Source organism: Canis aureus, chromosome 27, assembly GCF_053574225.1.
Source record: "Canis aureus isolate CA01 chromosome 27, VMU_Caureus_v.1.0, whole genome shotgun sequence".
Taxonomy (NCBI): domain Eukaryota; kingdom Metazoa; phylum Chordata; class Mammalia; order Carnivora; family Canidae; genus Canis; species Canis aureus.
This window is the reverse complement of record NC_135637.1, coordinates 38126861-38144168: the sequence shown is the minus strand read 5'-3', so window position 1 is coordinate 38144168 and position 17308 is coordinate 38126861. Positions and strand designations below refer to the sequence as shown.

The window sequence follows — 17308 nt, the reverse complement described above, 5'->3', positions numbered from 1 at the left end:
GATTCTTCTGGAGCACAGAAGTTTGTTTTTATGCCAACTGTAGTGTGTAACATAAATGAATAGAACGGCTTGCTAAGTGTTGACTACCTTGATAGTAAATGAGAGTAAGTTTCTACCTTAGTTCAGTATTAGACACAAATACCAAGAACTTGGAGGAGATCACTGTGGTTGTCTCAGCCTAATTGCATGGAATGGGAAATTGAAGCCTAAAAAGGTTTAGTTACATGTCCAAATTATACAACTGGATGGAGGCATAGCCAGCTCTTAAATCTGGCTTCCTAATTCTTTTTCTCTGTGCTGTGGTGCAGTATATAACTATGAAAAATGAGTAGTTGTGTAGCTATTTTTGTTTTTATTTTGATGCTTGGTTTTTGTCCCAAGGTGACTTCAGTTCTGTGATTTATAAACTCTGTGGTTTTGTTTTTCAGGTACCCATGTCTAAGCGTTGGAAGTTGCTTTTTCCCTTGAATGTGTTTTTAATGTACTAGGTAGAGGGATTTGAAAATTATTTTGCCTTATGATTATTTTGAGGATCTGTTTTTGGAATTATGTACTCCCCTGTGTTTCTTAATTACATATGGTGGTTTATAAATACCTTGGACAACCGTTTAATTTTTAAAATCAGCTCATGTTTTACCACATGTATATGTTAGTTTGCATTGTTGTATATTTCAGACATTTCCTTAACTTAAGTACTCAGATATTTATCCCAACATTATTGCTATGGGGTTTCCTGCAGAAAGACTTGAAGGCGTATACAGGAACAATATTGATGATGTAGTAAGGTAAGAACTATTATTTTCTGTTTCAAATATTGATGTATTCATGCTGTATTTTCATTTAGAGAAGATTTCTAAATCGTGGAAAATGATGTACTGTGAGATGTAAACTCTATTTTTATTATGTTGGTGCTCTGTAACTGCTTTCTGTTTGTTTAATGGACCTCAGTGGGATACAACTCATTTTATAAGAACCTTTGACATGATCAGGTGTATGTGATACGGTTTCGTGGACTCCTTTCAATGCTTCTTACCAAGTTAATTTTAATTCCTGGATTCCATTGCACTATGATTTGTGTCTTTTATTTCAGAATTGGGGATTAGGTTTAGAATCCTTGAGTGGATTCATTCACTTAAAATTATTCATTCTAAGGTAGAGATAACTGATACCATCTATTTTTTACATAGAACAGTTTGTAATGAGCCGTAAGTATACCATGCATTTGAAGAAGTATTTTGTACAGAGGATCTGGACAGGAATTGCTGGACAAATGAAAGCCTGACTTTGTCTCTTTTATAAACTTGGGTAACTTTCTGAGTATAATTATTACTTGATTCAAAACAGTATTTTTCAAGGCTGATTTAAATGATTTAATACATGTATAACCTGAGTACATGATATATTTTATGAGAGAAGGAATTTGTATCTGTTGTGCAGTCTTAATATATTTTCTCACTCCAAAGCAAAAATATACATGAAAAATTAACTGTAAATGTCAGCAGAAAATTTAATGGGTTTTTAAAGTTTATATTTTTGGATTATATCCTTTATCCTCTTTCAGAAATCTCTTTCTTGGAGACTTTCAATTTAAATATTTGGGGAGAATTAATGTTTTCATAATGGGAGAGCACTTTGCAAAGCATTATGCAGATGTAGAATCCTTTTATAATAGTTGTCTAAGCATATGAGCCTAGCTGTATTCTTATATGAGCTAGCCATAAGTTGTTTTTCTAAGTGGTTAATTTTTTAGTTTGCTTTGAACTGATGTATATATTTGCATTTTGCAGTATTGTGTCCAGTTGGACTGTTTTAGTGTTTATATTCTGTTCAGAATTATTCAATGTCAGTATCTACAAAAACTACAGAAAAACCCAAACTACTACTTTCTTTGTAGTTTCTGTTACGATGATAGGTACATGGGTCTGTCAGAAGTACTATTTAAGAGTGTGAAAATAGGAAAATAAATGTATCTTCTCATGGTTGGGCAGGACACAGTTGGAAGGATGGGTAACATCACAGATCCATGATACAGCTTCGTCAGTGGTGATACACATCTACAGAAAATGCAGTAGGGGATGGAAAACAGAATGAGGGGCATAAATTTTGAATCGAGAGTGATGGGAGAATCTGGAAAATGAGCAGTGCAGTCACTGCACATGTATTCTCTGCTGTGGCGCAGGAGTGTTTAATCAGGCCTCCTTATGACTTAGATGAAATGTTTTACAGGTTGATCTCTTTTGTATTACTACTGTATAATTCTGTATTCAACCGAGTACTAATTCAACCAAATCAGATGAGTACTCGTATGGAAAGAAGAGTATGAATACTGTGGGTAGAGGACAGGTTTTCTGGTCACTGCAAGGGCATCCTTGTGCTAAGTTAACCTGGGGGCTGGTCGTGCTTTGCCTGCTCTTTGCTCTCTTATGACAGTGAAAAGTCACTGAAAGTGATTGATTGTCTTTTCGGTTATTAATAATTTTGGTTTCTGGATCTACACATTTCATTTTCAGACCTTAGACTATAATAATCTCACCAAGAAAATACTGTGCTGGGAAGTGTTTTGATCTGTCATCTTCTGACTTAGTATCTCCTACCTTTGTGCCTCTGAATTGAGATTCATGCATTTAATTTGCTATCAATAACCAGGGTTGAAGTTTATTCTGTCTGCTTTAGTGTGTCTAGTTTATTTTAGCTAGCTTTTGATTTTTTTCAAATGTTACTCCTTAAAAAAGGTTTGTGAATATGGTTTGTTATTTAGCTAATGTTATTTAACCAATTGATCTTGTGACCCTTATGGTAATGGCAATGGCAGTAGCATGTAAATAATGAAGAATTATAAGAGTGTAATAGCTGTGATATGCTTAGTTTGTCTTGCCCTCCCCCATTTTTTGACTGGGGGGATTTATGACTAGTGAGGTTGGCTTCACTTGCTCACTCCATTTCGCTTCTATTACGAGAAAAAGGATGAACAGTGACCACAAAGGTAGCTGTAGCTTTTTCCCTATGAAGTAAAATAAAATAAATAACCTTCAGGTAATTTTCCTGTGAGGATTAACCTCTCCAAGGGACTTAAGTACTACTGTCTCTAGTACCTAAATGATTGATTTCCTTGATCGGTTCCCACAATATTGGACACAGTAGTAATAATCAGTAGTGATTCCTTTTTGGTTCAAAGATGATAACATCTCAATGAAAAAACGTGTCTTTATTTCCTTACCAGTTTTCTCTTAACAAAGGTATTTCCATTTGGATTTTCCTTAGCCCTACCTATTGGGATGTCTTTTTATTTATTTATTTTTTTAAGATTTTATTTATTTATTCATGAGAGATACAGAGAGAGAGAGGCAGAGACACAGGCAGAGGGAGAAGCAGGCTCCATGCAGGGAGCCTGATGTGGGACTCGATCCCGGGTCTTCAGGATCACGCTCTGGGCCAAAGGCGGCGCTAAACCGCTGAGCCACTGGGCTGCCCCCTATTGGGATAGCTAAAGAATATTTAAAACTACCTTTCCTTCTCTAAATCCATGTTTTTTCTATGATTTTCCCCCCAAACAAGAAATGCTGTGCCAGGTTCAGATTTTGTTGGTGTTGTATGTCTTTGAGTAAAAGAAACTGAAAGTGCAAATGCCTTTATGCTTAAATTATGCAGTATTCAACTCTTTTGGGATATGGATTGTTATGGCAACGTGAAATTTTATACTTGAGGTACTCAGGTGACAAATATTTAACCTCTCTTTTTGAGGTTACCTCCTAGGATCAGGAATTAATGTAAATAGACAAAAAGTGGGGGAGAAGTGAACTAAGCTGAAATTTTTTACTATCTAAACTGTAAATGTTTTGTTTAATAATCAGAATTGACAGGGCAGGACAAGGACAAGGACATCTCAACAAGGGAAGTTGAAGAGCTAACTTTTCCCAGATTGTTTTTCTTCTTTTCCTCTTATACCCACCTTCTCTCCCCCTCCTTTACTGTCACTAAGCTCTTGCTCTGACTAGCTGGTAATTTGAAACAATGTTTTATTCAGGTAATTGATTATTCTTGGATATGTGTGGTAATCTTATCCCTGGGGCTAATATTGAAGTTACCCTAATTTATATGTTATCGGGATAAATCAAAGCAGTCTTTAACAAAATGATGCATTATGTGTTTAACAGACAGATATAGCTTAAGAACTCTTCTGTACTTAATAAATCAGACAGATGTAGGTTTCATAGAAGTGAACTGGCTTTCTTACTGCAGAACCTTTAATACACTGCTGTGTCTTGTGAATCTCTCAAGAGTGAAATTCGAATATGCTGCTTTCCTGTTCCTTTTTTTTTTTTTCTTTCTCTCTCTCCCTCACCCCTTCTCTGTTTTCTTTTGTACTGTATTGAATAGCATTTCTCTAAACAGTGTTCCTTGCAGTTTGGGAAATGTTGAAAATGAAAAAAGGTGGATGGATATAACAGTATTTCCCCCTACTCTGCAATCAGTAGCACACAGTTTACTTCCCTTTTTATTGGAAAGATTTGAGATTTGGGTAGATTGCCCTATTTATTGTAAGGAAATGCCTAGAGCTTAGTCTTCTGATATATTGTGATTTTTTTTTTTTATGAATTAATCCATCATCTTCTTTACTATTAGCTTTTTTATTGATATATATATATCTTCCAACTTCCTGTTTTACATATTTTCTTCTTGAAAAAACTTCAGATAATCTTCTTAATTAGATGTTGATCTTTCAATCAACTTTATTTAACATGTTGGTTTTTGATACAAAAGGAAAAGTGTTTGTCTTCCCAACATTGTCATTATTGGCTACTTAGTTCAAAGAATTAAAAAGCGAGTATATAGAGGAAAATTTCACAGTAATTTACAGGAAAAAGTATCAATTCCAGTCTCCCTTTTCAACAACTTTTGACTTCTTCCTTCATATTGCCTTTCTGTGTCCTTCCTTTTTTTCTCTTTATTGAGGTGAAAATTATATAACATAAGATTAATCATTTTAATGACATTTTGTCATGTCAGTTCATGTCATGTCAGTTCAGTGACATTTTGTATCTTCAGTGTTTTGCAGCTATCAGTTTTCTCAAGTTCCAAAACATTTTTATCACCGCCAAAGAAACCCTATACCCATTGGCTGCCTCCCACTTCTATTAGTTCTATTACAAATAGCAGAACCTTAATGGATTGGACAGTGTTTATAGTATCTATACCAATCCAGTTTTTGAAATTTTAATAATAGGTAGGTAACATTGTACTTTATTCACATGCATGTGCTGCTGTTGCAAAAGCAGTTTACATGTGTCGTTGTATTAAAAATCTCTACCGTACACCTGTCCCCATTTCATGTCCCCATTTCATATATGGTTTAATAGAGATTACCTTCCCCAAGTGCTGCAGTTGATAATAGTGAGGTAAGGGTCACATCCAGTCTGTCATTTTCCCAAGCTGATTTTCTTAGTAACCATATCTATCAGAAGATGAAATGTACCATATACATGTATATGCCAGAGGTAGATGCTATATTTAGGCATATGCCAGAAAATTTATTTAAGATTTGTTTCCAGATTGAAAAGAGATATATAGTGCCAAGCGGAATGAATGAAAACAGGCCAGTGCCAGGCAGTTATGAAATTTTTTTAGGAACACCAGAAATGATGAGAATGTCTCAAAAGCTTGCAGGATCATTTAGGAAGGATTAGGAATATAAATGACATCTAACTTCTCAGCACCTAAGAGTTAAAGATGGAAGATGGAGGAGCAGTGCTGTACGAGTTCTCTGTTAAGCTTAGAGTTCTGCATCCAGCCAAACCATCAATCAAGTGCAAAAGTAGGAGAGGAAGACATGCAAGAACAACCAAAAAATATGTACCCATGCAGCGTTTCCATACAGTGCACCCTAACAAAATGAGAGAATAAACCAAGAAAGAAAAGAGAAGGGGCTTTGGTAAACAGTGGATCCAACTCAGAAGCAACAAAGAAAAGTCGAGAGATGACAACTGTGTTATAAGCTGAAGAGCAAGCAATTCTGATGGGAGCAGTAGGAAAGAGGGCTTCAGGAAAAAAATTAAAAATTGAACTGATAGATGGATATTGAAATGTTTGGGGAAATAGATTCTTTGAAAAATAGGTGAATTAGCATAGGAAGCAAATAACTAACATCTGTTGGATGGCCTAACCCAGAATCGTCGTATTGCCATTTAAGGTTAGGAATAAGAGAAGTAAAAAGTGGGGATGGTACTGGTTTTGTAGGCTTCATCTACTGTGGCAGAAGCTATGCAGGTAATTGATAAATCTTCAAGAAGTAGTGTTGTATGTATAACATAGAAATGCTGAATTAAATCCAGGAAAAAAATAAATGAGTAGTTGAGGATGATTACTTTGGGGGAAGAAGTGAGGATATTGGTTTGAGGATGAATAGAGCTAAAAATGAATTTTTTTTATTGTGGTAAAATTATATATATAGATTATATGTATACATATAAAATATATACTATAAAATCCCCCCCCCCCTTTTTTTTTTTAGACATGGGGCAGAGAGACAGACAAAGGGTGGGGGTGGGGGAGAGTCTTAAGCAGGCTCCATGCCCAGTGTGGAGCCTGATGCAGGACTTGATCTAATGACCCTGAGAAGATCATGACTTCAGCTGAAATCAACTGAGCTCCTAAAATTACCATTTTAACCTCCCCCCCCCCCCCCCGCCAAGATTTTATTTATTTATTCATGAGAGACACAGGCAGAGGGAGAAGCAGGCTCTTTGCAGGGAGCCCGATGCGGGACTCGATCCCAGGACCCCAGGGTCATGCCCTGGGCTGAAGGCAGACACTCAATCACTGAGCCACCCAGGTGTCCCCATTTTAACCATTTCTAAATGTGTACTTCAGTGGTGTTGGGTACATTTGCATTGCACAGCTGTCATCACTGTCACATCTAAAAAGTTTTTTTTCTCCTACCACACTGAAATGTTGTAGTAACTCTCCATTCTCTCTACTCTGAGCTCTTGGCAACCACTGTTCTACTTTCTGTCTCTGTGTATGGAATTATTCTGAGTACCTTATATGAGTGGAGTCATGCAATATTTGTCTTTTTGTGACTGACTTAGCATAGCATGTGATTTCACTTAGCATTATGTATTCATGTTGTGGCCTCACAGGACACATTTTCTTCCATTGTACATACATACCACATTCCGTTTATTCATCCAGGGAGAGACACTTGGGTTTCTTCTATCTTTTGACTATTGTAAATAATGCTGGTATGATCATAGGTGTATCAGTATCTGTGCAGGGCCCCGCTTTCAGTTTGTTTGGTTACATACTCAGAAATGGGAATGGCTGGGTCAAATGATGATTCTGTGTTTTACTTTTTGAGGGACTGCCATATTGTTTCCCACAACAGCTGCATCATTTTTCATTCTCACCAGCAAGTACAAATGTTCCAATTTCTCCACATCCTCATCAACACTTGTTATTTTCTGGGCTTTTTTTTTTTTTTCTTTCTTTCTTTTTTTTTTTTAATAGAGCCATCCTAATAGGTATGAAGTGTATCTCATTGTGTGCCTCTCCCCCTCCCTGCTCCATCGTTATTTTAAACCAGTGTAACTTGGGGAAATCGCACATGTCAGCTATAGAAGCAGAGACCTGGGAAACTTACCCCTCCCTATGAGCCTTGGTAACTGACCTCTCCTGCAAAGCCCCTTCCCCCAAAACAAGAAGATGAAGCATAAAGAACCCTTATTTTAGCTAGAAACTTTCCAAGATCTTCCCATTCTTTTTACTTCTGGAGTGTGATAGCTGATAATTGCTTCATTTGCTAGGAACCAGAACTCTGGGAAATCCATGTTAACCGCTTGGTCACTCTCATGTACCCAGGCCCAGTGTTTTAAAAAAATGAAGAAATGCTAAAAGAGGATTTTAGAAACAGGTGCTTAAAATGTGCACATTGGACACATCAGTACTTTTAGTGTACACGTTTACAATGACTGTAATTATCTTGAGACCACTTCCAAAGTCTAAATTTGAGGCCTTACAGTCTCCCTTCTGAAAGGCCTATTTAAGCATCTAGTAGATTCAGTTTTACTTTTTTTTTTTTTTTTTATTCATGAGAGAGAGACACAGAGAGAGGCAGAGACACAGGCAGAGGGAGAAGCAGGCTCCATGCAGGGAGCCCGATGTGGGACTCGAACCTGGGACTCCCTGAGCTAAAGGCAGATACTCAACCTAGCTGAGCCACTCAGGTGTCTTACATTTTTGACCACCTACTAGGAGACTTTCCATCCCTCCTTCCCTCTGTTCCTCTTTTGAGTCTAGACAAGTTTAGTGCAAGTTCCAGAGGAACCAAGAAAATGACCAGCGATTTTTTGGTCTTTGGGGATTCTACTTTTGTAATATTTGCCACATAATTTTTTTTTTAATTGAAATATAGTTGACACACGTTATATTGGTTTCAGGTTTATAATATAGTGATTGGATAACTCTATACATTGTGGACTACCATCTGTCACCATAGAACACTATTACAATACCGTTGACTATATTCCCTGTGCTGTACTTTTCATCCCCATGACAAAGCCTTTATCTCCTGCTCTCCTTCACCCATTTCGTCCATACCTGCTTCCCTTTGTATGGGTCTATTTCTGCTTTTTGTTTGTGTATTAATTGGTTTTGTTTATCAGATTCTACATTATAAGTGAAATCGTATGGTATTTGTCTTTCTCTGACTTACCTCTGTGTCCATCTGTGTTGCAAATGGCAAGATCTCATTTTTTATTTTAAATGGCTGAGTAATATTCCTGTGTGTGTGTGTGTGTGTGTGTGTGTGTGTGTATTATCTCCTCTTTATTGATCTGTCAGTGGACCCTTGGGCTGCTTCCATAATTTGGATATTGTAAATAATGCTGCAGTAAACTAGGGGTGTGTGTATCATTTTGAATTAGTGTTTTCATTTTCTTTGGTTAGATACCTCGTAGTGGAATTAGTGAATCATAGGGCAGTTCTACTTTGAATTTTTTGAGGAACCTCCATACTGTTTTCCACAGTGGCTGCACCAATTCACATTCTCACTGACAGTACATAAGGGATCCTTTTTTTCCCACATCCCTGCTAACACTTGTTTCTTGTCTTTTGGATTCCAGACATTTTTGAGAGTTGTAAGGTGATACCTCAGTGTGGTTTTGATTTGCATTTCCATAATAATTGTTGATGTTGAACATCTTTTCATGTGCTTATTTGACCATTTGTGTATCTTTGGAGAAATGCCTAAGTTTTTTGTCCATTTATAAACTTAATGGTTTATGTTTTTATTGTTGAGTTCTGGGACTTTATATATTCTAGGTATTATATATTCTTTATATATTCTAGGTATTAATCCCAGATAATGTGATTTGCATATATTTTTCCCATTCTGTCGGTTACCTTTTTGCTTTGTTGATACTGTCCTTTGATGCACAAAATGTTTAAAAATTTGATGCAGTCCAGTTTAGCTGTTTTTTGTTGACTGCCTTTGGTGATACATCCAAGAAACCATTGCTAAACTGGTATTATAAAGCTTTTATATTTCCTTTTAAGAGTTTTGTAATGTTCAGTCTTTTTTGTTTAGATCATTATTAATCCCTGTTTAGTAATTTTTTTTTTTTTTTTGGTGTAAGATAAGGGTCCAACCTAATGCTCTTACATGTGGATAGCTACTTTTCCCAGCACCATTTGTTTAAAAGACTGTCCTTGCCCCATTGAATGGTCTTGGAATACTTACCAAAAAATTATTTGGCCATATATACAAGAGTTTGTTTCTGGGCTCTCAATTCTAGTCCATTGCCAAATATGTCTATCTTCATGCCAGTACCACACTTTATATCTTTATAGTAACTTTTTGAAATCAGGAATTGTAAGTCTTACAGCTTTGTTCTTCTATTTCAAGATTGTTGTGGCCATTGAGGGTTCTTTGAGAGACCATATGAATTTTAGGATGCATTTTCTTTTTCTCCAAAAAAAAAAAAAAAAAAGTTTTGGAAATTTTTGAATATCATTAATCTGTAGATTTTGTTGAGTGGTATTGAAGTCTTGACAGTATCAAGTCTTCCAATCCATGAATGTGGAATGTCTTTCCATTTATTTAGGTCTTTCATTTTTCCAACAGTGTTTTGTGGTTTTCTCTCTGTATCACCTTCTGATGAAGTTCATTCGTAGATCCTCTTTTTCAGCTAATCATGGATGGGATTTTCCTTTTTGGATTGTTCATTGTTAGTGCATAGAGATATAACCAATTTTTACATGTTAATTTTGTATGCTGCTGCTTTGTTTAATTTGTTTATTCTAACCATTTTTTTTGTGGAATCTTTAAGGTTTCATACATATAAGAACATGTCATCTGCAGCGATGGTTTTATTTCTTCCTTTGCAATATGGATGCGTTTTTGGATAGAGGTGGCAAAAGTAGACTTCTTGTTTTGTTACTGACCTTGAAGGAAAGGTTTTGTCTTTTACTATCGCATATCATATTAACTACGGTGTGGAATTTTTTTTTTAAAGATTTTATTTATTCATGGAGACAGAGAGAGAGAGAGAGAGAGATTGAGAGAGAGGCAGAGACACAGGCAGAGGGAGAAGCAAGCTCCATGCAGGGAGCCCGATGCAGGACCTGACCCTGGTTCTCCAGGATCATGCCCTGGGCTGAAGGTGGTGCTAAACCACTGAGCCACCGGGGCTGCTTGAAATTTTTTTTTTTTTTTGATAGACTTTAGTGTTTCGAGCCATTTCCCTTTCACAGCTCCATTTGGTAGAAGGCACAAAAGTGTCCCGTATGCCCCCTGCCCTCACACCTGTAGAGTCTCCTTCGTTATGATTGCCCTCTACTAGAGTGATCTGTTTGTCATAATTGATGAACCTGTACTGACCACATCATTATCTTATAAAATCCATAATTTACATTAGGGTTCACTCTTGGTTGTGTGTCGAATGGGCTTGGACACATTTAATGACATGTGTCCACCATTACAGGAGCATACCCAGTAGTTTTACTGCTCTCACACTAGTCTGCATTCTGCCTATTTATACCCCCACCCCCACCCCAGCCTCTGGCAACTGCTGATGTTTTTACTATCTCTATCCTTTTGACTTTTCTAGAATGTCATATAGGTGAAATCCTATGCATACAAAACTCTGGTAACGGCAGTATGTGAAATAGCCACAGTGCGCAAAATGGTATGGCCGTTTTGGAAGAGAGCTGGTGGTTTCTTACAAAACAAAATCTATTCCATAAAATCGAGCAGTTGAATTCCCTTTGTTTACCCAAAAGAGTTGAAAACCTACGTTCACACCAGCATGGATGTCATGTCTTAAATGCCTGGCTCCCAAAAGAGGAAAAAGAGAGGTAAATGAAGGAAAAAAAAATAGGTTCTGGATCTTAAAGTCCCCTGGAAGCCTTAAAGTGGGGATTTCAGCAATGGTGGCCTGCTTCTGTGTCTGCATGTCTGTAATCAGAGGAGTCAGTGATCAGAACAGATCTCTGATATTTGGAGTACAAGGTCCCATAAGCTGGTGCAGACTGTGCTGGGAATGTGTGGTGGCTGCCTGCTGGGAGCTGAGGGCGCTGGGCGTGGGTGGGTAGCTGCTCCTACTAAGAGTTGAAATTGACTAAAATTGACTGTGATTTACTGTCTCAGCCTTCCCCTGGAAGCTGCAAGCTTTTGAATAGACTCAGGGTTCCAGAATAGTTACACGGGTCAGATTATACCAGTACAGTTGTCTAGGTGCAAAGATGGATTCCTGGTGATTCCTACGCTGCTGTCTTCCCTCAGCTGAGTTTTTATTACAAGTTTTATATGTCTTTTGAAATATATGTTTATATATTTTTGACAAAAATAATTTAAAATGTAACTTTTCAGCTTATTTAGAACTAGTTCATAGGAATTCTTTGAAGAAAGTGAAAACTTCTAAAAAAATAAAGAATTTATTCTCACAGCTGTCTTAATGAATTCTGAGTTTTATATATTGAAATTATTTGAAGTTGCCTTAGATTTGTATTCTAGATTTCCCACATTTTGAGGGTATTATCTCTTTGCTCTTGTCTAAGTTTTTAGTCTACTTTCTAAGTATCTACAGTTAAATTTTCCCATTTCCCTTTGGAAAGTGCTGTTTTCTTGCTTTTTTCTGCCGTTCCATTGTATCAAATTTATAAGGCAATGAGCCAATTGTGGGCATGAAATCCTTGGGAGGAGAGAGGAGGAAGTGGGAGGGGCAGCCATGGTGAATGTTTTCCTAAGTAATATTCAAGTTCTTTAGAGGACTTACCCTCCCCCCTTTTAAAAAATGCGGTGATATTTTCTTTTAAATAGATTGTTTATTCTCCTGCCAGTCTCACTGTTGCCCAAAGTGCTAGATAAGAAATTGTAAAGTTCACATATTTAAGGGAGCACAAAAAGTATTTTACCAAACATCACTCAAAAAAAAAAACAAAAACAAAAACAAAAAACCCACACACACAAAAACCACAACCCAAAAAGCAAAAAACAAAATAAAGCAGAACAACTCAAGGAAAATATAGTTGAATATATAACCTAGATTTTATATATAGATTATATATATTATATATAATATAGAAGCCTGCTTCTCCCTCTGCCTGTGTCTCTGTCTCTCTCTCCCTCTCCGTCTCTGTGTCTCTCATGAATAAATAAATAAAAAAAGAAAAAGTAAAATGTTAGATAATTTATAGCTAAGAGAACCAGGCTTGGAAGGATTTGCAGAAGCTGAAGGAAGCAAGGCCTGATCAGGAGGTTACAGTAAGGGCTTTCTGCTTAGGACACTGCTGCTTGGATACTGAGTGTCCAAAGTACTCCTGCCATGACTGCATTTGGTGACTGTGCTCGGAAGCCTTCAGCTCTCTGGAGATCTCTTTGAGGGATCTGAGTCCTCTGCACCTTGCTTGTTCACCACCTGGGATTCACTGTCCAGAGCAGGAGGACCTGATTGGTCTTATGCTTGCACACATGAGGAGAAAGATGGGGAAGGGAGTATTTGCTTCTCGTCTCTTGAAACTGTCTCCGGATTAGAATGGTTTTGGATGCTGGGCAGCCTAAGGAGGACGAAGATCTCCTACAAACTTCTCTTACTTTATATCTTCTATCCTCAGACTCTCTTCCTAAAGATACCTACACTTAAAACTTACAGGTGTTCTTTAAGATATTATTTCCATCTTTTATCTACTGTTTAAGAAAAATAGATGGGGGGATCCCTGGGTGGCGCAGCGGTTTGGCGCCTGCCTTTGGCCCAGGGCACTATTTGGAGACCCGGGATCGAATCCCACATCGGGCTCCCAGTGCGTGGAGCCTGCTTCTCCCTCTGCCTGTGTCTCTGCCTCTCTCTCTCTATCTGTGTGACTATCATAAATAAATAAAAATTAAAAAGAAAAATAGATGGGAACATATTGCATGCTCTTCTGCATCTTGCTTTTTTTCATTTAACATACTTAGGAATTTTCCATACCGGCATGGAGATGGAACTGATTTTGTTATTGGCTGTTATTCCATTTTATTTATCATTCCATAGTAAACAGTCCCCTCTGATGTACATTTAGGCTATTTCTTTATTACTATTGAAAATAGCACTCTAATAAACATTTTCACACATGTATCTTGGTGTCCTTTTTTAAGTATTTACTGAAGGTAAATTCTTAGCAGTGGAGTTGCTGAGACCAATGGGTCCATGGATTAAATTTTTACCCTCAAAAACAGTATTATTTTGTGTTCTTACCAACTTGTTTGAGAATGTCTTTCCCCTGTTCACAGTCTTGGCAAACTGAATACTATCAAGCTTAAAACTTTTTGCATTTATTGGTAATTTGATTTTTCATCGCATTTCTTTAATTATGAGATTAAGTAACTTTGTGATGTTTATTGGTCATATCTTTTTTCCCTTAATGGTTTTTATGAACTCTTTGAAAAATAAGGAAGTTAGTGGTATTCTTTGTTCAGACAGTTTTATAATGCCCCACCTCACTAGTCTTTTGAATTTTATACCTGTAAGATTCAGGTGCAGCTGTTACAAAGAGCTTGATGTATTTATTACCTGTTTTGAATTACTGATTGCTAACTATATGCTTTACTAATATGTATAATCATGGAATGTCAAAGATTTTGTTGATAGTTGTTTGTTAAGGAATGAATACTCTTTAAGAAATAACCTTGCTTAAGTAGCAAGTTTTGAAACACTCTTAATCCAGACAAACCCACTCTTGAGTTATTAAATGAAAGCAACATTCTCCTGGATAGGGATGATGGAAGTGAAAGGGAATTTAGTGGCTCCTACACTTTTTTTTTTTAAGGAGTTCTGCTTGTTTTCTGGTTCTGGTGTCATACCGCTGTCTACTCTGTGGAGTCTACCTCATTTAATGTTCTTTTTGATCCAGACATTTTCCTCACTCCAAGCCCTTTCTTTTGTCTTTACCAGTTTTATGTCCTTTTATTTACGCTCTCTTGTATTCATCTAGGATTATTCCCCTCCCCCCTTTTTTCCTGGTTGTGAACCTTTTAAATCTGAACATTGTGAGTAAATTCTCTGCAGCTGTATTGATTGGTTTTCTAAGATAATTTCTGTTCACTTGCCTTTTTAAAGCTACTATCATTTGTGATTGTTTATATAGAATTTTAGTTTGTAAAGTCTCTCTGTAGTCTTTCTAGATTTTGAGTTATGAATTCATAGCCTGTTATTTAAATGAAGCTTTTGAAATTTGTTTTACTGATCTGTATCATATCTAACTATGCCAGTATTTCCTTCCTTGTCTGACGTGAACTCTAAAATTATATGAACACTTTCTCCCTGTTTCCTGGCATTTCCACTCAAACTTGTTCCTCATTCTTGGTTAGAAATATTTCCAGAGTTTTAGTTTTCTTCTTTATTTTATTAATCTGCTGATAAAATTAATCAAACATATCAGGAATTTGTTAGAAAACTGCACATAGTTGAAAATATTTTTAGTAGTTATTTTGACTGTTGTTAAGTCCCAGTTATTACTGTATCTTTCCTATTTCAATTTTATTCCCTCTTCCAAGAATATACCCATTTCCACTACTTTATTAAGACATATGTATTGTGGTCTATTGGATTTTTTATCTACCTGTTTTAGACTTGTGCTATCCAATATGTTAGCTATTAGCTACATAGAGGTATTTATGTTTAAATTTAAATTAGTTAGGTTTACTCATTGATTTTCATTTGCAGTAGTACTCACTAGCTATATATGGTTAGTGGCTACTGTGCTACACAGCATAGATACAGAACATTTTCATCATTGTGGAAAGTTCTATTTCGCAGTGCTGTTATTCTTAGTGTCATTTTGCTTTTCATTCTAAAAGTTCTCACTCCTGAAGATGGTACACTCCTTCTATTGCTATCTCTAGTATTAAGCAAAATACATTAGACATATTTTGAGGTGGGTTGCATTTTACATATTTGTAGTTATGTTCAAATTACTTTTAAAATCAACTTTATTGAGGTATAATTTATATGCGGTAAAAATGTACTCACTTTAAGTGTATATAGTTCAGTGAGTTTTGACATGTATATACATCCATGTGAACATCACCGCAGTCAAGATTTGGAACATTTTTATTGCCATAAAAGTTTTCTTCGTGGCCCCCTGCAGTCAGTCCTCCAACCCTGGTTCTAGGCAGTTTCTAAATCTTAACTGTAGTTAAGTGTTTGCCTGTGTTAGTATTTTATATGAATTCAGTTACATAGTATGGTACTTTTTTTGGTCTGGTTTCTTTCTCTTAGCATAATTACCCTGGTAGCTGCTTGCATCAGTAACTTGTTTCTTTTTATTGCAGAGTAGTATTCCATGGTATGGTTATCATATAATTTATCCACTCACCTGTGACGGACATTTGGGTTGTTACAAATTTGGGTCTATTATGAACAAAGCTACTATGAGCATTCATGTCCAGGACTTCTGTTGACATATATTTTTATTTCTTTTGGTTAAATTAAATATCCATGAAAAGAATTGCTGGGTCTTTAGGTTAATAAGATTATTAAAAGAAAAAAAAAGTATATGTATTTAGGTTAATGGAACAAAATAGAGATTACAGGAAAACGCATACATTGTTAGACAAAGATGCCAAGAGAATTCACAGGGAACAGGATACTCATATTAACAAATGGCTTTGGAACAACTGCATGTCAGTATAAAAAATGATATGAACATTGACTACTTCTCATGATATAAAAAATCTCCTGTTACATGCAGACAGATTGTAGATAGAAGCATAAAAGTAAAATGTAAGACTATAGAACTAATTGATTAAAACAGAGAAGAAAATTTTTGTGGAAAAAAATATCTTTGCAGACTTTGGTTTAGTCAAAGATTTCTTAGTACATAGGGAGTTAACTATGTAAAAAAAATTCACAAGTTAGACTTAATCAGCATTTAAAGCTTATGTTGTTTGAAAGACATCATTAATAAAATAAAAAAACAGCAAGTCTGGGAGAAATATTTGAAATATGTAGTATCTTGAGTTCAACACAATATAAAGATAATTTTACAAATTCATTAGAGGACAACCCCATGAAGAAAAGGACAAATGATTTGAACAGAAACTTTACAAGAGAAGATACATAAATGATACATACGCATATTAAAATACATTCAAAATCAGTCATCAGGAAAGTGAAAATTGTAAGATAATGAGGCACTTTTTCATATTTTACTGGGATTACTAAAACTTAAGGGGCTAATGGGTTGGCAAGGATGTAGATCAACTGGAACGCAAATCCATGTTGGTAAAAGTGCAGAATGATATAACTTCTTTGGAGAAATGGTTGGCAGTTTTTTATTCATAGTAACAGCCTTCTGAATTTTTTTTCAATGGGTTATAGTTCACTTCCTCTGCTGTTTCTTTTCTCTCTAGTTTTATTCCTCTTTTGAGAGAGATTTTCTTTCCGACTGGGGGATCATTGTCTTTGATCAGATTTTAATATAAAATTCATACTTTGGCTTTTTTGTTTATCTTGAGGTAAGAGAGAAGGCAGTACTGTGCAGGCAAGTGTTGAGTGCATTTTTAACAAGATATTTTACTTGTATTGGATATATAACTGATTTTAAGTTTGTCAACCTGAAGATGACTAGGAGAAAATAGTTACGGATTAGAATGTTTGGAGCTTGCCTGTGTTAATGGGATTAAGGCAAAGATGACTCCTGTGTTGAAAAGGAAAGCAGCAACCCAACTTCATGTTTTAGTAGTAGCAGTAGCAGCTATAGGTATATTGGAGTTCTAAGAGCAAAGTTCAATTTAACATGAATACAGCAGAAGTAAATATGGTGCCAAGTAGTGAGT

At 36.1% G+C, this 17308-nt stretch overlaps 1 protein-coding gene across 5 annotated transcripts in view; it reads left to right on the top strand.

Annotated features, from left to right (window-relative positions):
• Window positions 1-17308, top strand: part of PTEN (phosphatase and tensin homolog) — an 87587-nt gene that overhangs the window by 23663 nt on the left and 46616 nt on the right. For 2 of the 5 annotated variants that reach the window (XM_077874848.1, XM_077874847.1), the window contains exon 2: window positions 701-785. The exons of the other annotated variants lie outside the window; for them this stretch is intronic. In XM_077874848.1, coding sequence (XP_077730974.1) covers window positions 701-785 — 85 coding nt within the window. The remainder of the gene's footprint in view (window positions 1-700; window positions 786-17308) is intronic. 5 annotated transcript variants of the gene reach the window in all.